The sequence below is a fragment of the Cydia strobilella genome, chromosome 19 (genome assembly GCF_947568885.1).
Source record: "Cydia strobilella chromosome 19, ilCydStro3.1, whole genome shotgun sequence".
Taxonomy (NCBI): domain Eukaryota; kingdom Metazoa; phylum Arthropoda; class Insecta; order Lepidoptera; family Tortricidae; genus Cydia; species Cydia strobilella.
Genome location: NC_086059.1, coordinates 2,998,990 through 3,019,547, shown reverse-complemented (window position 1 = coordinate 3,019,547; position 20,558 = coordinate 2,998,990). Strand labels below are relative to the sequence as shown.

General features: G+C 43.4%; 2 protein-coding genes across 2 annotated transcripts; one reads left to right on the top strand and one right to left on the bottom strand.

Moving 5' to 3' along the window:
- The first annotated feature begins 138 nt into the window (after positions 1-138).
- Positions 139-5,550, top strand: LOC134750056 (protein lethal(2)k10201). Its single transcript, XM_063685145.1, has 4 exons — positions 139-185; positions 2,302-2,459; positions 3,984-4,182; positions 5,193-5,550. The coding sequence occupies exons 2-4, from the start codon at positions 2,317-2,319 to the stop codon at positions 5,526-5,528; spliced, it is 678 nt and encodes a 225-aa protein (XP_063541215.1). The 5' UTR covers positions 139-185; positions 2,302-2,316; the 3' UTR covers positions 5,529-5,550.
- LOC134750054 (phosphoglycerate mutase 2-like) lies at positions 5,539-20,246 on the bottom strand. Its single transcript, XM_063685142.1, has 5 exons — positions 20,082-20,246; positions 19,781-20,013; positions 18,545-18,736; positions 17,965-18,037; positions 5,539-6,309 (listed from the first exon to the last, which is right to left on the bottom strand). Exons 1-5 carry the CDS (start codon positions 20,182-20,184, stop codon positions 6,143-6,145), a joined length of 768 nt encoding a protein of 255 aa, XP_063541212.1. The 5' UTR covers positions 20,185-20,246; the 3' UTR covers positions 5,539-6,142.
- Positions 20,247-20,558: the final 312 nt, after the last annotated feature.

Below are 20,558 nucleotides of genomic sequence, written 5' to 3'. Positions count from 1 at the left end.
TTAAGCGCGTTTATTAATGGTGGTATGCTGCTGGCAAAAGCTTTAATCGATGTAAAGACTACCTTAAATAGCTTGGACCGAAAAATTAAGGCGTTTTAAAAAAAAAGTGTAATTCTCCAATTATTCTACTTTGTTTATGAAAAGGATGTGCTTGTGCTGCAGCGTGTGAATACAGCTTGACGCGTGTATGTATTTTATTTTGTAAATGATACTTAATTGTCTTAATTAGAAATTTTAAGTAATTGAAGGTTAAGGTTAATTATTATGTTACATAGTACTAGTTAATTTAATTACCAATTCAAGAAAAGTTTAGGTTACACACATGATAAGCTTTTGCTAGCCCCCTTTGAGAGAATTGAAATAAAAACTAACCAAACTAAGTTTATTTTATACACACATCACAAAAGCCTCTAATTAAAGATTTGTTTATAATGACACTAATAATTTTAATTTATCTTACCTTTCGTCTGCGTAAATCAGCCATTGCAATAAAGTTTGTTAATAACTAAAGATCTATTATTATACAATTCCACTAACACCGGTTGCCGCAGCGACTACTAGATCACTAATTTATTTGTCAAGGAAAATCGTAATATTAACGTCTAGCTAGTCTCGCTGGGGTTATCGTAGAGTCACGATGACTCGCGGTATTTTTTAATCATTGATGGGAGAACTAGCGGGATACAATCGCCAATGTAAATTGAGGAAGTAACGTTGACGATACGTTATCTTGTGTTATGTATTATTTATAAATATGTCATAATGGGCCAGCCAAGCTGACAGCTAATTAATATAAATACCTACCTACAAAGATAGTGCCTAATGCAATGCCAGTAGATAGTTACGCCGTTACGCCATATAATACAATTATAGATAGGTTTAAAAAAATGTAGTAGAGTAGAATTATATGTAGGTACAGGTTGTTTTGCTGAATTAACTATGGAACCAACCCCGAAATTGCGAAAAAAATATTGACTCCCATACAAAATATCAACATCATACCAGCCAAAACGAAACAGCCAATTTTTTTCCCATAGTAAAAGTTACTCAGTATGATGGCGCAATAAATTATTACAGGTGACAAAAATAAACAGCCTGCATAATTTCAAAAACATATATTTAACTATCCTATAAGGTAGGTAATAAGTTTAAAAAAAATATAATGATTTTATAACAAGCATACATTGAAGGTCAATGTATAATGGTCTTAAGCTCCAAGATTAAAGTAGTATCTGCCCCTCCTACCAGTCCTACCTATAGGCACATATCTGTTTAAAACCATTCAATCAAAACAACAATGGCCTTGGTACAAAGTAGGAGAGCTCGGTTTGTTTGTACCTACTTACTGTAGAGTAGACTGATAATCTCATTCACTTTAATTTTACGTCATTGGTTTAAGCCTTAAGGTGAATCCATATCAACTCCACACCGCAGTTTTGTGGAGCAAATGTCGAACAACTTGTGCAACATTAAGTAACTTAATTGGTAAGTTACCTACTTACCGTGCTGCTTCACAAAAGTTTGCGGTACATATGGCGATGCACCTTTATCTACTGTAAACAAAGGTTGTTTGCATTATCAATCTAATCATTTCCAATACCTACCTATACATCTGAAGATTCTGAAGTATCAATTATACCTCAGTTACTAAATTAATCTAATAATAAAATGTATCCATGTCAGCGAGAATTTTGTATGAAATATCTCAAAGAGGATTTCCTAGAAACTGTTAACTAAACTGCTATAGTAGGGGCGGGACATGCCTGAGGGATATGCCCAGGATGGTTTGTGTTTTTTTCGGTTTCATATTGTATCGAGCAAAAATTTTATTTTGTAATTATGAAGAATCCCCGTCGTTAGTTCGTTACTCCCTTGTCCCATATAGGGTTGAAAATTGTCGAAAAACATCAAATCGTTTTTTTTTTTCAGGACGTTTTGAAATTTTCGTTTTTATCCGTATTTTTGAGTTTTTATCGGAAAAATATAGACACTGTGATATTGTTTTTTTCCGAATAAAACTGAAAAACATGGGTTTTACAAAAAAAACGGGAATTCTTCCCGTACCTGTTCGAAAAAATCAAATCTTTTTTTGTTTTCAGGACGTTTTGAAATTTTCGTTTTTTCCGTATTTTTCAGTTTTTATCGGAAAAATATGACACTGTGACATTGTTTTTTTCCGAATAAAACTAAAAAATATGGCTTTTAGAAAAAGACGGGAATTTTTCCGGGTTTTTTCAACCGTACTCCTATATATCTTTCATGTGCTTTAACATTGTTTATAATGTTTACTTATATCGACAGTCGTGACCGATCGCAATGGACAGACTGGTCCTAATAGAGAAGTTGAAAGAATATGGCGTGGGTCGACGGAAGCTCACCGACGACTTGTTTAAAGACGACCTGCCACTGCCGCGGCTCGGAGTACGAGATGAGGATGAAGAGGAACTGTGTCATGAAATGTAAGTCTTACGTGTGAACAAAGAGGATATGTGTGAATTTAAGTATAGACTATAACTACCCTAGTTCTGCCCACCATACTCAGTTTAAGCCATTTAAACCATTTTTTTGGAAAATAGAGTCCATATTCCTTTATTTCACGTTTGGAATACCTAAAAACCAAGAAGTTTCAGTGTAAACTCAACCTATCCAGGCTTTTCATTCATCTTGCTAAAAATTGAATATGTCCTTTATAAATCACATTGGGCAGGACGAGGATATTGCTATATTTGGTGAAGTTCAAAATACAATTTAAGTTTGGGCTTTAACTGGAAGGCTGGTAATAGGCTGATAATGTATTTTTAGTACTTATCTGAGTTATAAAATCATAGCTTACAGCCTTACAATGAGGGCTACCGCGTTTAATTTCACCGCTAGGGGTACTAGTGTAGATGGAGGTCTTTAAAAATGTCAAATGCATAGAAGTTTTGGGGGTTTCAAGCTTTTTTATCGGGAATTTTCATTCCTTTTTCATAATTGTGGTAAATCTTTGTCCATCGTTGAGAAATTAATCATGGTAAACAATAGATATAGCTCAATAAATGTTAGTGGTTTAAAAAAAAGTGCCAACTAAAAAATTTGCAAAATTAAACAGTTTGAAAAAATGGCACATTTGGACGTTAAATAGTTATTTGTTATACAAGGGTGCAAAGTTGTATTTTACCCGCGAGTGTGGAATTGAAACACGAGCAAGCGAAAGGATTTTATAGTTGAACCACGAGCGAAGCGTGGTTCTAAAATAGAATCCTGAGCGTAGCGAGTGTTTAAACACACGAGAAGTAAAATACATTTGCACCCGTGTGTAACACAAAACTTTTTCCCTGACAATAGCGAGGAAAGTGCAACATCCACAGGCGTTAGATCATCTTCATCACTGGAATCACTAATTTTTTTACAATAATACGATATTATAACAGAAAACTCTGGAAGTTGTCGTGTCGGAGTCTGTGAGAAATTTTTTGTTGACAATGTTGACATTTCTGATGATGCGTTTTTAAATTGCATCGACTCAACTTGTGCGTTCAGTTCAGAATTACATTCAACATCATTTAAAAAAACAAATGTTTCTTATGGAATTTAAGGTTTATGATTTAAAATCATTAAGTCATAATAAATAAAGCTAAATTTGGTATTTCTTTATTAAATTCTGAAACCATTTATTTAATGATAATTAATATGGAAAGAACCATTATTATGAGCGTTTTACGTTTTGTTATCTGTCAAAAGCTATTTAAACACGCTCCATCCAAGGTCAAATTACTTTCCCCACTAGTGGATAAAATGCGTTTTTCCCCGCTTGTTTTAAAGGATAAAAGACGGCTTTCCGAGCTAGTGAGGGAAAAATACCTTTGTGTATATTAGAACGTATTGATTTTATAAAAATAAGCATAGAAGAATTTTCAGATCTGTTTTTCTGGACCTACATCTACAGTGGCACCAACTGGTAAGCACAAAAACGGTAGCCCTCATTTTTTACATCTTTTCAGGATAAAATCCACATGCAGCATTCCCGGATGCCAGTTCTCAACAGAATGTCTATTAGAATTCGAGAACCATTACAACGCCTCACATAGATACTCGTGCAGTCAATGCAAAAAAGTCCTCCCATCGCCGCATCTGTTAGACTTGCATATACAGGAACAGCATGACTCGTTCTTCGCTGTGCTGGCTACTAAGAAACCTTCGGTAAGCTATGTGGAATCATAGTGTAATGTGACGTTATTTAAAGTTGTACACTACACTTATATCTCAAATTTAAGGAATTTTATGTTATTTCTACTCAATTACGAGCTCAAGAAGAAGAAAAAAACAACGGGTTGTACTCCGGGAGTGCCGGCAGAAGTGAAAACTTGAATATCGTATCTTACCACATAGTACTTTTATTCTGATAAGTAATTAAAGCTATTCGTGCAAAATTATTTCCTAACCATTCCAAAATATCAATCACTTCAACAATATTAATTTATTGCGCTATCATACACAAACATAACAATTTATATTACATAAAAAAAATTACACTTCAAAACTATTACAATTATTTAAAAAAATATTACAATATTATAAAAAATTATTACAATTAAATAAAAAATCTCAGAAAAATCAACTTCCATCCATAATTTCGATCAGGTCACGTGTCCGTCTTACCAATTTTCGATCTGTCGGTCACGTGACCTGTCGCGAAATCTGTCGCGAGTTTAACATTTTTTCTATATTTTTTCCCCATCACAACAAGTGCACAGCGCCGCTAAAGAAGTTTTCACTTCAAACAGTGTCCCAAAAGGCCAAAATTCTATTACCGCTACAGTCTATGAGAAATAGTAACTAAATAAAATCCTAGGACACTTTTTTCTTCTATTAGAATTGAAGCAGCTCGTGATTCTGAGTAGAAATAAAATACATTTTTCCAAATAAAAAAAGTAGTAACTTTAATAAATAAAATGACCCTCATTCGAGTATTATTTAGAGTTAATCGCCGTTTTCGGTTCTAAAAACATCTTGGAGTAATTCTAAGAGTAGGTAATGTGACACCTAATATATCAGTACAAATAAGTAATAATTATCTAAGTAAAAACAACTCTATTTATAGAAGTGTATATTGATATATTTCTGCCAGCGGCTGTAAATTTACCTACTGGCTACTATGTATTTCATCATTTAATTTGTGCAGTTACATTAAATTAAACCTTCCATTTCAGTATTGCTGTTATATAGAAGAATGCAAAGAAAAATTCATGAATGCAGAAGAACGTCTACAACACTGTGTTAATGTTCACAAAATGCCCAAAGATTTCCGATTCGACCAAAAGCCTAAAAACAAAAAGAGTAAACCAAAAAATAAAAAGCCGAATGAAGATAGCTCTATGGATGTTGATAAAGTCACTGAACAAAAACAATTCATGTTTACAAATAGAAAACAGAAAGCTTTTCCTAAATATACAGGAAAAAAGTTTACTACAGAAAAAGAAAATACTACCGCAGATGTAAACATGGATGAAGTTGTAAAGGGCTTAAAAGATAGTTTACCAACCTAATAAAACAAACTTTACATCATAACAGTTTATTTTACTCTCACAATCATTACTATTAAATAAATAAAAGTACTCTTATTACTACATTTCAACTTGTTATATGACTTGCATATACATATTCAGTGATATATGATTAATTTATTATCCTCAGAGCATATATTAGAATATTTTGACAGTGCAATGGCAAACTATTCGAGATTGTTACTTATTTATACATAGAACAACATCAAAACGTATTATAAAAAGATGTCTGTATTGTCTATTTCCTGTCTTATAGAATAAAAACATCTAAATATCTATGACAGGCTGATAAAAGTTCATGCTTATTTACTCCTTTGCCTGAATTCTGTCGAATATTGCCTTACACTGATTACGAATATCTTTTAGTCCTACGTCATTTTTGACTGCTTATAAAAAAGTGCATCAACTTTACAAATCCTTAAGAGTAGAAGAAAGCGCAAATGAGTTAACTTATTTGTCAATTTGCTGGCACGAAAATATCAAACCAACATGTTGATGCACTCGTTTAAACTTCGAATGAAATCACATCACATTCAATAAATAAAATCACGGGTATAACTCAATACACCTTACACAAAAAGAATAAGTTCCAATCTCTACTTAGCCTTGCCCTGAGCGGCGACGGCGGCCATGGCCTTCTTGACCGTCTCCTCGTCACCGAGGAACTGCATGGAGTCCGTCGGCTTCATATCCTCGTCCAACTCGTACACGAACGGGATGCCCGTGGGCAGGTTGAGTTCCATGATGGCGGCGTCGCTGAGACCTTTTTACAACAGTCGAATTAAAAAAAAAATTGATTGATGTTAAAATTCTGGCTATCAGGTTCGTAAAAGGGATAATAAAAATCAGTGGTTATCACCAAAGTAAATTAATTCTCTTCCCAATGGTTCCTAACAGATGAGAAAATTATTCCCACCTGACAGTGTTGGCCGAACGCTAATGCCATTAACCATTAAAAATTAACAATTAAAAAGGTTAATGGCCATTAACCATTAGCCATTTAATTCGGATTAAAGTTAATTCGGATTAAAGTTAATTCGGATTAAATTTTTGAGACGTTAATGGCCATTGAAGTTAATTCGGATTAACTTTAATTCGGATTAACTTCAATGGCCATTAAAGTTTCTAAAAATTTATTAGAATTACTCTCAATTGCATCAACGTCTAATAAAATTACATTCGTGATATTTTAAAATGAGACAGCAAAATGACCCTGACTGAACCCTGGCAGTAGTAGCAGTACCTACCTACTACCTAGTAGAATTCTGGTTTGGTGCAACACAGACATACGCGGTTTTGGTCATTTAAATCGTCTTGATGAGCACTTCGGAGAGCCGTACCCACGATAGAGCTGATGCTGAACCCTGGCAGTACCTAATGGATCTAAGGTTTGGTGCAACATAGGCACACGCTGTTTTAGTCATCCGACTCGTCTTAATGAGCACTTCGGAGAGCCATACCCATGATAGAGCTGATGCTGAACCCTGGCAGTACCTAATGGATCTAAGGTTTGGTGCAACATAGGCACACGCTGTTTTAGTCACCCGACTCGTCTTGATGAGCACTTAGGAGAGCAGTACCCATAATGGAGGTGATGCTGAACCCTGGCAGTACCTAGCGGAACTAAGGTTTGGTGCAACATAGGCACACGCTGTTTTAGTCATCCGACTCGTCTTGATGAGCACTTAGGAGAGCAGTACCCATGATAGAGCTGATGCTGAACCCTGGCACTACCTAGTGGATCTAAGGTTTGGTGCAACATAGGCACACGCTGTTTTAGTCACCCGACTCGTCTTGATGAGCACTTAGGAGAGCGGTACCCATGATAGAGCTGATGCTGAACCCTAGCAGTACCTAGTGGATCTAAGGTTTGGTGCAACATAGGCACACGCTGTTTTAGTCACCCGACTCGTCTTGATGAGCACTTAGGAGAGCAGTACCCATAATGGAGCTGATGCTGAACCCTGGCAGTACCTAGTGGATCTAAGGTTTGGTGCAACAAAGGCACACGCTGTTTTAGTCACCCGACTCGTCTTGATGAGCACTTAGGAGAGCAGTACCCATGATAGAGCTGATGCTGAACCCTGGCAGTACCTAGTGGATCTAAGGTTTGGTGCAACATAGGCACACGCTGTTTTAGTCACCCGACTCGTCTTGATGAGCACTTAGGAGAGCGGTACCCATGATAGAGCTGATGCTGAACCCTGGCAGTACCTAGTGGATCTAAGGTTTGGTGCAACATAGGCACACGCTGTTTTAGTCACCCGACTCGTCTTGATGAGCACTTAGGAGAGCAGTACCCATGATAGAGCTGATGCTGAACCCTGGCACTACCTAGTGGATCTAAGGTTTGGTGCAACATAGGCACACGCTGTTTTAGTCATCCGACTCGTCTTGATGAGCACTTAGGAGAGCAGTACCCATGATAGAGCTGATGCTGAACCCTGGCAGTACCTAGTGGATCTAAGGTTTGGTGCAACATAGGCACACGCTATTTTAGTCACCCGACTCGTCTTGATGAGCACTTAGGAGAGCGGTACCCATGATAGAGCTGATGCTGAACCCTGGCAGTACCTAGTGGATCTAAGGTTTGGTGCAACATAGGCACGCGCTGTTTCGGTCATCTGACTCGTCTTGATGAGCACTTAGGAGAGCGGTACCCATGATAGAGCTGATGCTGCACCCTGGCAGTACCTAGTGGATCTAAGGTTTGGTGCAACATAGGCACGCGCTGTTTAGGTCATCCGACTCGTCTTGATGAGCACTTAGAAGAGCAGTACCCATGATAGAGCTGATGCTGAACCCTGGCAGTACCTAGTGGGTCTAAGGTTTGGTGCAACATAGGCACACGCTATTTTAGTCACCCGACTCGTCTTGATGAGCACTTAGGAGAGCGGTACCCATGATAGAGCTGATGCTGAACCCTGGCAGTACCTAGTGGATCTAAGGTTTGGTGCAACATAGGCACGCGCTGTTTCGGTCATCTGACTCGTCTTGATGAGCACTTAGGAGAGCGGTACCCATGATAGAGCTGATGCTGCACCCTGGCAGTACCTAGTGGATCTAAGGTTTGGTGCAACATAGGCACGCGCTGTTTAGGTCATCCGACTCGTCTTGATGAGCACTTAGAAGAGCAGTACCCATGATAGAGCTGATGCTGAACCCTGGCAGTACCTAGTGGGTCTAAGGTTTGGTGCAACATAGGCACACGCTGTTTTAGTCATCCGACTCGTCTTGATGAGCACTTAGGAGAGCAGTACCCATGATAGAGCTGATGCTGAACCCTGGCAGTACCTAGTGGATCTAAGGTTTGGTGCAACATAGGCACACGCTGTTTTAGTCACCCGACTCGTCTTGATGAGCACTTAGTAGAGCGGTACCCATGATAGAGCTGATGCTGAACCCTGGCAGTACCTAGTGGATCTAAGGTTTGGTGCAACATAGGCACGCGCTGTTTAGGTCGTCCGACTCGTCTTGATGAGCACTTAGGATAGCAGTACCCATGATAGAGCTGATGCTGCACCCTTTTTTTTTTTTTTTTTTTTTTTTTATTTTTTTTTTTTTATTTTTTTTTTTTATAGAGGGGGAATGCGTTACGCATACCACCCAGGCGCAGGGACGGGCCTGGGATGGTTATGTGGGACTCCCATACAGGCTAATGGGACCCATGGTTTACCCACTAAACCCCCTCTGTTGCCGCCTCACTGCTATACGGCGAGGTCCCAGGAACGCCGAAGTACTCTTCCGCAACCTCGCCAGCGGCCGTCCGGACTCGGACCCGGCTCTTGTGCCTTCACCTCAATGGGCGCCTTGTTTGCGCCCGCCCACGCAGGGACCTTTGTGTAGGCGACAGACGTCCCCGAGCCTGCCGCCCACAGGGACCCTTATGGGGGTAACCGGCGGTCGTATGCCAACCGCCGCCGCCCCACGCGCTTGCGGCGCATTGGCTGAGAGGTCGGATCTTCCTCCCTGCCGCGTTCCGCTGCCTCCTTCTGCACCATCACGTCCTCACAGAAAGAGGCCACCGCCTTCCATAGACTCTCCCCACCAAGCATGGCTTTCACCACCGCTGGCAAGGAGAGGTCTCTTCCCACTGCGGCCACGAGTGCGGCCCGCTGCTCCGCCCACGCTGGGCATCCAGCCAGCGTGTGTAGCGCTGTGTCTTCAGCGTCGCCGCAGTGGTGGCACTGCGTCGTTGGTTCCCGTCCCGCCCTCCTACACAGGTATCTCCCGAAACAACCGTGTCCCGAGAGGACCTGGGTAAGGTGGAAGGAGAGGAACCCCCCCTTTCTTTTGACCCATCGCTCCAGAACGGGTCGGATGGCTTCGACAGTCCAGTGGCCGGCACTTGGCGCCTCCAACCTTTCATTCCACTTGTGGAGGAGCACTCGACGGGAGTCAAGTCTCCACCGTCTGACCTCCTCCAGAGGTGGTTGGATCCCCTCAGCCCGCGCCTCAGTGACACGCCAATAAACATCAGCGAGCACTGCTGCGTCGAGGTCCCAAGGCGGAGTCCCCGCCAACACGCACGCTGCCTCGTAGGAGACGGAGCGGTATGCCCTCACCATCCTGACCGCCATGACACGCTGTGGCCTTCGCAATTGGGCCTGATTTTCGGCGGTCAGGGAGAAGGCCCAAATGGGCGCCCCATATAGGGCCATGGACCGCACTACACCCGCGTACAGTTTCCTGCAGCCCACATTCGGCCCACCGACGTTCGGTAGAAGCCGGCTAAGTGCCGACGCCGCTCCAATTAGTTTGGGAGCAAGTCCCTCAAAGTGTTTCTTGAACGTCCAACGGCTGTCAAGGACTATGCCTAGGTACCGCATTGTCGACTTAACACCAATGGACGTTCCCCCCACCATTAAGCTGGAACCCGCCGGAGGGGCTTTCCGAGGCCCATGAAAACACAAGGCCTCTGATTTATTTAGAGCAACTTCCAGCCCCAGCCTCCTAATCCGAGCCACGACCGACGCTACTCCCGCTGTGGCCAGAAGTGACGCCTCCCTGAAGCTGATGCCTCGAGCCGTTACCAGGGTATCGTCGGCGTAACAGGTCACGCTCACCCCCGGCAAGTTGGCCCCCCTCAGCGCCCAGTCGTACCCGATGTTCCACAGGAGTGATGCTGCACCCTGGCAGTACCTAGTGGATCTAAGGTTTGGTGCAACATAGGCACGCGCTGTTTTGGTCATCTGACTCGTCTTGATGAGCACTTAGTAGAGCGGTACCCATGATAGAGCTGATGCTGAACCCTGGCAGTACATAGTGGAAGTAAGGTTTGGTGCAACATAGGCACGCGCTGTTTTGGTCATCCGACTCGTCTTGAGGAGCACTTAGAAGAGCAGTAACCATGATAGAGCTGATGCTGAACCCTGGCAGTACCTAGTGGATCTAGGATTTGGTGCAACATAGGCACACGCTGTTTTAGTCATCCGACTCGTCTTGATGAGCACTTAGGAGTGCAGTACCCATGATAGAGCTGATGCTGAACCCTGGCAGTACCTAGTGGATCCAGGGTTTGGTGCAACATAGGCACACGCTGTTTTAGTCATCCGACTCGTCTTGATGAGCACTTAGGAGAGCAGTACCCATGATAGAGCTGATGCTGAACCCTGGCAGTACCTAGTGGATCTAAGGTTTGGTACAACATAGGCACACGCTGTTTTAGTCACCCGACTCGTCTTGATGAGCACTTAGGAGAGCAGTACCCATAATGGAGCTGATGCTGAACCCTGGCAGTACCTAGTGGAACTAAGGTTTGGTGCAACATAGGCACACGCTGTTTTAGTCATCCGACTCGTCTTGATGAGCACTTAGGAGAGCAGTACCCATGATAGAGCTGATGCTGAACCCTGGCACTACCTAGTGGATCTAAGGTTTGGTGCAACATAGGCACACGCTGTTTTAGTCACCCGACTCGTCTTGATGAGCACTTAGTAGAGCAGTACCCATGATAGAGCTGATGCTGAACCCTGGCAGTACCTAGTGGATCTAGGGTTTGGTGCAACATAGGCACACGCTGTTTTAGTCATCCGACTCGTCTTGATGAGCACTTAGGAGTGCAGTACCCATGATAGAGCTGATGCTGAACCCTGGCAGTACCTAGTGGATCCAGGGTTTGGTGCAACATAGGCACACGCTGTTTTAGTCATCCGACTCGTCTTGATGAGCACTTAGGAGAGCAGTACCCATGATAGAGCTGATGCTGAACCCTGGCAGTACCTAGTGGATCTAAGGTTTGGTACAACATAGGCACACGCTGTTTTAGTCACCCGACTCGTCTTGATGAGCACTTAGGAGAGCAGTACCCATAATGGAGCTGATGCTGAACCCTGGCAGTACCTAGCGGAACTAAGGTTTGGTGCAACATAGACACACGCTGTTTTAGTCATCCGACTCGTCTTGATGAGCACTTAGGAGAGCAGTACCCATGATAGAGCTGATGCTGAACCCTGGCACTACCTAGTGGATCTAAGGTTTGGTGCAACATAGGCACACGCTGTTTTAGTCATCCGACTCGTCTTGATGAGCACTTCGGAGAGCCATACCCATGATAGAGCTGATGCTGAACCCTGGCAGTACCTAATGGATCTAAGGTTTGGTGCAACATAGGCACAGGCTGTTTTAGTCATCCGACTCGTCTTGATGAGCACTTCGGAGAGCAGTACCCATAATGGAGCTGATGCTGAACCCTGGCAGTACATAGTGGATCTAAGGTTTGGTGCAACATAGGCACGCGCTGTTTAGGTCATCCGACTCGTCTTGATGAGCACTTAGAAGAGCAGTACCCATGATAGAGCTGATGCTGAACCCTGGCAGTACCTAGTGGATCTAAGGTTTGGTGCAACATAGGCACACGCTGTTTTAGTCACCCGACTCGTCTTGATGAGCACTTAGGAGAGCGGTACCCATGATAGAGCCTTACCACCTACCTTAGATCCACTAGGTATTGCCAGGGTTCAGCATCAGCTCTATCATGGGTACTGCTCTCCTAAGTGCTCATCAAGACGAGTCGGATGACCAAAACAGCGCGTGCCTATGATGCACCAAACCTTAGATCCACTAGGTACTGCCAGGGTTCAGCATCAGCTCTATCATGGGTACTGCTCTCCTAAGTGCTCATCAAGACGAGTCGGATGACTAAAACAGCGTGTGCCTATGTTGCACCAAACCCTAGATCCACTAGGTACTGCCAGGGTTCAGCATCAGCTCTATCATGGGTACTGCTCTCCTAAGTGCTCATCAAGACGAGTCGGATGACTAAAACAGCGTGTGCCTACGTTGCACCAAACCTTAGTTCCGCTAGGTACTGCCAGGGTTCAGCATCAGCTCCATTATGGGTACTGCTCTCATAAGTGCTCATCAAGACGAGTCGGATGACTAAAACAGCGTGTGCCTATGTCGCACCAAACCTTAGATCCATTAGGTACTGCCAGGGTTCAGCATCAGCTCTATCATGGGTACTGCTCTCCTAAGTGCTCATCAAGACGAGTCGGATGACTAAAACAGCGTGTGCCTATGTTGCACCAAACCTTAGATCCATTAGGTACTGCCAGGGTTCAGCATCAGCTCTATCATGGGTACTGCTCTCCTAAGTGCTCATCAAGACGAGTCGGATGACTAAAACAGCGTGTGCCTATGTTGCACCAAACCTTAGATCCATTAGGTACTGCCAGGGTCCAGCATCAGCTCTATCTTGGGTACTGCTCTTCCAAGTGCTCATCAAGACGAGTCGGATGACTAAAACAGCGTGTGCCTATGTTGCACCAAACCTTAGTTCCGCTAGGTACTGCCAGGGTTCAGCATCAGCTACATTATGAGTACTGCTCTCCTAAGTGCTCATCAAGACGAGTCGGGTGACTAAACAGCGTGTGCCTATATTGCACCAAACCTTAGATCCACTAGGTACTGCCAGGGTTCAGCATCAGCTCTATCATGGGTACTGCTCTCCTAAGTGCTCATCAAGACGAGTCGGATGACTAAAACAGCGTGTGCCTACGTTGCACCAAACCTTAGTTCCGCTAGGTACTGCCAGGGTTCAGCATCAGCTCCATTATGGGTACTGCTCTCATAAGTGCTCATCAAGACGAGTCGGATGACTAAAACAGCGTGTGCCTATGTTGCACCAAACCTTAGATCCATTAGGTACTGCCAGGGTTCAGCATCAGCTCTATCATGGGTACTGCTCTCCTAAGTGCTCATCAAGACGAGTCGGATGACTAAAACAGCGTGTGCCTATGTTGCACCAAACCTTAGATCCATTAGGTACTGCCAGGGTTCAGCATCAGCTCTATCATGGGTACTGCACTCCTAAGTGCTCATCAAGACGAGTCGGATGACTAAAACAGCGTGTGCCTATGTTGCACCAAACCTTAGTTCCGCTAGGTACTGCCAGGGTTCAGCATCAGCTCCATTATGGGTACTGCTCTCCTAAGTGCTCATCAAGACGAGTCAGGTGACTAAAACAGCGTGTGCCTATGTTGCACCAAACCTTAGATCCACTAGGTAGTTCCAGGGTTCAGCATCAGCTCTATCATGGGTACTGCTCTCCTAAGTGCTCATCAAGACGAATCGGATGACTAAAACAGCGTGTGCCTATGTTGCACCAAACCTTAGTTCCGCGAGGTACTGCCAGGGTTCAGCATCAGCTCCATTATGGGTACTGCTCTCCTAAGTGCTCATCAAGACGAGTCGGGTGACTAAAACAGCGTGTGCCTATGTTGCACCAAACCTTAGATCCACTAGGTACTGCCAGGGTTCAGCATCAGCTCTATCATGGGTACTGCTCTCCTAAGTGCTCATCAAGACGAGTCGGGTGACTAAAACAGCGTGTGCCTATGTTGCACCAAACCTTAGATCCACTAGGTACTGCCAGGGTTCAGCATCAGCTCTATCATGGGTACCGCTCTCCTAAGTGCTCATCAAGACGAGTCGGGTGACTAAAACAGCGTGTGCCTATATTGCACCAAACCTTAGATCCACTAGGTACTGCCAGGGTTCAGCATCAGCTCTATCATGGGTACCGCTCTCCTAAGTGCTTATCATGACGAGTCGGGTGACTAAAACAGCGTGTCCCTATGATGCACCAAACCTTAGATCCACTAGGTACTGCCAGGGTTCAGCATCAGCTCTATCATGGGTACTGCTCTCCTAAGTGCTCATCAAGACGAGTCGGATGACTAAAACAGCGTGTGCCTACGTTGCACCAAACCTTAGTTCCGCTAGGTACTGCCAGGGTTCAGCATCAGCTCCATTATGGGTACTGCTCTCATAAGTGCTCATCAAGACGAGTCGGATGACTAAAACAGCGTGTGCCTATGTTGCACCAAACCTTAGATCCATTAGGTACTGCCAGGGTTCAGCATCAGCTCTATCATGGGTATGGCTCTCCGAAGTGCTCATCAAGACGAGTCGGATGACTAAAACAGCCTGTGCCTATGTTGCACCAAACCTTAGATCCATTAGGTACTGCCAGGGTTCAGCATCAGCTCTATCATTGGTATGGCTCTCCGAAGTGCTCATCAAGACGAGTCGGATGACTAAAACAGCCTGTGCCTATGTTGCACCAAACCTTAGATCCATTAGGTACTGCCAGGGTTCAGCATCAGCTCTATCATGGGTATGGCTCTCCGAAGTGCTCATCAAGACGAGTCGGATGACTAAAACAGCCTGTGCCTATGTTGCACCAAACCTTAGATCCATTAGGTACTGCCAGGGTCCAGCATCAGCTCTATCTTGGGTACTGCTCTTCCAAGTGCTCATCAAGACGAGTCGGATGACTAAAACAGCGTGTGCCTATGTTGCACCAAACCTTAGTTCCGCTAGGTACTGCCAGGGTTCAGCATCAGCTACATTATGAGTACTGCTCTCCTAAGTGCTCATCAAGACGAGTCGGGTGACTAAAACAGCGTGTGCCTATATTGCACCAAACCTTAGATCCACTAGGTACTGCCAGGGTTCAGCATCAGCTCTATCATGGGTACTGCTCTCCTAAGTGCTCATCAAGACGAGTCGGATGACTAAAACAGCGTGTGCCTACGTTGCACCAAACCTTAGTTCCGCTAGGTACTGCCAGGGTTCAGCATCAGCTCCATTATGGGTACTGCTCTCATAAGTGCTCATCAAGACGAGTCGGATGACTAAAACAGCGTGTGCCTATATTGCACCAAACCTTAGTTCCGCGAGGTACTGCCAGGGTTCAGCATCAGCTCCATTATGGGTACTGCTCTCCTAAGTGCTCATCAAGACGAGTCGGGTGACTAAAACAGCGTGTGCCTATGTTGCACCAAACTTTAGTTCCGCTAGGTACTGCCAGGGTTCAGCATCAGCTCCATTATGGGTACTGCTCTCATAAGTGCTCATCAAGACGAGTCGGATGACTAAAACAGCGTGTGCCTATGTTGCACCAAACCTTAGTTCCGCTAGGTACTGCCAGGGTTCAGCATCAGCTCCATTATGGGTACTGCTCTCCTAAGTGCTCATCAAGACGAGTCAGGTGACTAAAACAGCGTGTGCCTATGTTGCACCAAACCTTAGATCCACTAGGTAGTTCCAGGGTTCAGCATCAGCTCTATCATGGGTACTGCTCTCCTAAGTGCTCATCAAGACGAATCGGATGACTAAAACAGCGTGTGCCTATGTTGCACCAAACCTTAGTTCCGCGAGGTACTGCCAGGGTTCAGCATCAGCTCCATTATGGGTACTGCTCTCCTAAGTGCTCATCAAGACGAGTCGGGTGACTAAAACAGCGTGTGCCTATGTTGCACCAAACCTTAGATCCACTAGGTACTGCCAGGGTTCAGCATCAGCTCTATCATGGGTACTGCTCTCCTAAGTGCTCATCAAGACGAGTCGGGTGACTAAAACAGCGTGTGCCTATGTTGCACCAAACCTTAGATCCACTAGGTACTGCCAGGGTTCAGCATCAGCTCTATCATGGGTACTGCTCTCCTAAGTGCTCATCAAGACGAGTCGGGTGACTAAAACAGCGTGTGCCTATGTTGCACCAAACCTTAGATCCACTAGGTACTGCCAGGGTTCAGCATCAGCTCTATCATGGGTACCGCTCTCCTAAGTGCTCATCAAGACGAGTCGGGTGACTAAAACAGCGTGTGCCTATATTGCACCAAACCTTAGATCCACTAGGTACTGCCAGGGTTCAGCATCAGCTCTATCATGGGTACCGCTCTCCTAAGTGCTTATCAAGACGAGTCGGGTGACTAAAACAGCGTGTCCCTATGATGCACCAAACCTTAGATCCACTAGGTACTGCCAGGGTTCAGCATCAGCTCTATCATGGGTACTGCTCTCCTAAGTGCTCATCAAGACGAGTCGGATGACTAAAACAGCGTGTGCCTACGTTGCACCAAACCTTAGTTCCGCTAGGTACTGCCAGGGTTCAGCATCAGCTCCATTATGGGTACTGCTCTCATAAGTGCTCATCAAGACGAGTCGGATGACTAAAACAGCGTGTGCCTATGTTGCACCAAACCTTAGATCCATTAGGTACTGCCAGGGTTCAGCATCAGCTCTATCATTGGTATGGCTCTCCGAAGTGCTCATCAAGACGAGTCGGATGACTAAAACAGCCTGTGCCTATGTTGCACCAAACCTTAGATCCATTAGGTACTGCCAGGGTTCAGCATCAGCTCTATCATGGGTACGGCTCTCCGAAGTGCTCATCAAGACGAGTCGGATGACTAAAACAGCCTGTGCCTATGTTGCACCAAACCTTAGATCCATTAGGTACTGCCAGGGTTCAGCATCAGCTCTATCATGGGTACGGCTCTCCGAAGTGCTCATCAAGACGATTTAAATGACCAAAACCGCGTATGTCTGTGTTGCACCAAACCAGAATTCTACTAGGTAGTAGGTAGGTACTGCTACTACTGCCAGGGTTCAGTCAGGGTCATTTTGCTCTCTCATTTTAAAATATCACGAATGTAATTTTATTAGACGTTAATCCAAATTGAGAGTAATTCGGATTAATTATTTGACTTTCATGCCCATTGAAGTTAATCCGAATTAAAGTTAATCCGAATTAACTTCAATGGCCATTAACGTCTCAAAAATTTAATCCGAATTAACTTTAATCCGAATTAACTTTAATGCAATTGGTTAATGGCGGAACTAATGGTTAATAAAATTGATCAATGGTTAATTAAAATTAACAATTACGGCCAACACTGCCACCTGATACCATATGCCATTTTCGCCGACTAATAACCGTCTACAAATGAGGCCGGATAGCCGGCTTTCCCGACTAGTCGGTATATCCCTAGTAAGAAGTACTCTGAGTTAGACCAAGAAAAGTCTGCAGAGATTTTAATAAATCAAATTTATTTTAGAATTTGACAAGAACTAAGTAATTAGTTACTGTCAAATTCTAAAATAAATAAAGGTTTATTTTTAAACTCACCATCTAAATGCTTTACAATGCCTCGAAGGCTGTTTCCGTGAGCAGCGATTATAATCTTCTTGCCTTCTTTGATCTGGAAAAAAAATATTCATCCAAATAGGTAAATTAAATATTCGCCGCCGCGGTTGCAAAGTGCGTGTTAGGTGTGTCCACAATATCCACATCTGGCTGATCTGGCGAGCGCACCCGTTTGTGGAACGCACGCATGTTGAGCGTTTTCGTTTCAAAATGTTTGCAACCGGTTTACACGAAGTTTTGTCTTATTTATCAGACCGTGGCGATATGAGCCCGATTTTGTATGTCTTATATAGTCTACGGCGGTTAAAAGGTTAAAAAAAACTAAAATAATCCCTTTAATTTGCATATACAAATAATTGTTTATTTTTCGGTTATGTTTGCTCAAGAACAACGCTTTCAACATTCTATCGCTCCATCTCACTCTTTTGGGCCGGTATATCGCATGTTTGGAGAGGCCTCACTGCACGTGTTCATCATGACTAAACCAAGTACTTTTAGACATGCCTCAAGAAAAAGCAGAATTAATTATGATTAATATCTATTAATAAGCAATTTTAAATACCTGTGGCACGATAACATCATTCCAGTATGGCAGTGTGCGCTCAATAGTGAGTTTGAGGCTCTCGAACATCGGGAACTCGTTAGGTTTTGGGTCACCAGCGTAGCGGGGGTCATTCACGATGGTGTCATAGTAGGGGTGGTCCTTCTCCATGGGGGGAGGGGGCACGTCGAAGCTGCGTCTCCAGATTTGGACCTGGATTATTAAAAGATAAGGTTGACTTTAAACAATAACTTAAAACTACTAAAACCTATTATGTTATTAACCCTTAAATGCATGATTTTTTGTATAACTTTTTAATAAATTGAAATAGATGTGTCATGTTGTATAGATTGAGGGAATAATATTTTGGATAGCTGCATATTGAGCCACGGACCATCAAATATACGATGCATATATACATCATTATGCATTTAAGGGTTAATGTACCTGATTAATAAAGAAAGGGTTACTTTTTGCAATTGCCAATAATAATAGCGGTAGACAATATTGCACAAGAAAAAGATTTTACTAAGTAGTTATCCTTAGAGCAGTAACGATTTAGTAAATGATTAGTTGATTACAGACTTATGATAACTTCCTGTTATTTTCAAAGCAGAGAAATATAAGTAATTGGATTAATATAAAATTAAATTATAGTTGATCAAGCAAATCTTGTCAGTAGAAATAGGCGGCAAATTTAAAAAAATGTAGGCGCAAAGGGATATCGTCCCATAGAAAATTTGAATTTTGCACCTTTTTCTACTGACAAGTTGCTTGACCAACTATAATTAACCTATTGAAACAGAACATGTTGGATCCGAAAAAATAGTACACACACACACAGTACAGTAGTAGTAAACAAAATATGTATGATTATGGTTGAATGACCGACCAACCAGCCTGCACAATTGAAGGAATTATTTGTATTTTGTATTGCACAAAGTGGGATGAATAATCAGACATATTCATTCGAAATTTTACTTTTAAACCGGACAGGAGTAACTATTAAAATCTGAATCTCACTAGTTATGTTCCAGTCAGCAGGGGCGTAGCTAGAGGATATGGCGCCCGGGGCAGTCACCAAATTTGCACCCCCCGACGACTGACAAAAGTTTCCCTGCTGCTGCCTTTTGGCCATTCTTGCGCCCCCCCTTGGATGGCGCACGGGGAACTTGCCCCCCCCCCCTTAGTTACGCCACTGCCAGTCAGTATCAATCCCCAACCCAACCCACACACAGACAAGCACAATACAATTACCTGAGCTTCTCCATATTTGGCGGCGGTCTCGGCCTTGTTAAGGCCGGTGAGTCCACCGTAGTGCCTCTCGTTAAGTCTCCAAGTCTTGCTAACTGGCAGGTCAGCCTGGTTAATCTCCTTCAGCATCAAGTTCAGCGTGTTCTGGGCTCGCTTCAACACCGACGTGTGGGCGATGTCGAACGTGTAGCCTTCGGCTTTCAACGCCTTGCCGGCGGAAACGGCCTCCTCGCGACCTGCGGCAATTATCTAATCAGACAACATCAAGACAAAATGAGCATACTTTAAAAGTCTTCATACTTACCCTCATCACTCAAATCGGCGTCGAACCATCCGCAAAACAAATTCTTCTGATTCCACTCACTTTCGCCATGGCGAACCATAACAATTTTGTATTTTCCAGGCATAGTTTTCGAAAATTTCGTGACCGGTCAGTGATCAAACCCTCAATCTAATAATCAGTCTGACACCAATAACCTCTCTTTGACCTTCCTTCGCTGTTTCATCAATGACGTTTTACGTGGACGCAAGTATTATAGCAAAGTAAACCTTATTAGTATGTAATAAAGTACAATATTATAATATTTTTAATTTTAAAAACCATAGACAAAGATTGTATTACAAAGATTCTACACGATGCAGCAGAACAAATGCTAGGTCTATGTATTTAGTTATGCATTACTTAAATACGCCTCTTGATTAAAAAGTTTCCTGCCATAAATGTTAAAAAAAAAAAAAAAAGTTTCCTCACATCTCACATGGTGTAATCAGATGTATAATC

Bases quoted from the DNA above. Each gene is read 5' to 3' on its own strand.
- LOC134750056 (XM_063685145.1), top strand. From the start codon at position 2,317: ATGGACAGACTGGTCCTAATAGAGAAGTTGAAAGAATATGGCGTGGGT. The intron at 2,460-3,983 runs GTAAGTCTTACG...ACATCTTTTCAG, and splicing joins GAGGAACTGTGTCATGAAAT to GATAAAATCCACATGCAGCA. The intron at 4,183-5,192 runs GTAAGCTATGTG...CTTCCATTTCAG, and splicing joins TGGCTACTAAGAAACCTTCG to TATTGCTGTTATATAGAAGA.
- LOC134750054 (XM_063685142.1), bottom strand. From the start codon at position 20,184: ATGCCTGGAAAATACAAAATTGTTATGGTTCGCCATGGCGAAAGTGAG. The intron at 20,014-20,081 runs GTAAGTATGAAG...TAATTGCCGCAG, and splicing joins CGCCGATTTGAGTGATGAGG to GTCGCGAGGAGGCCGTTTCC. The intron at 18,038-18,544 runs GTATTTAAAATT...TTTTTTTTCCAG, and splicing joins ATGATGTTATCGTGCCACAG to ATCAAAGAAGGCAAGAAGAT.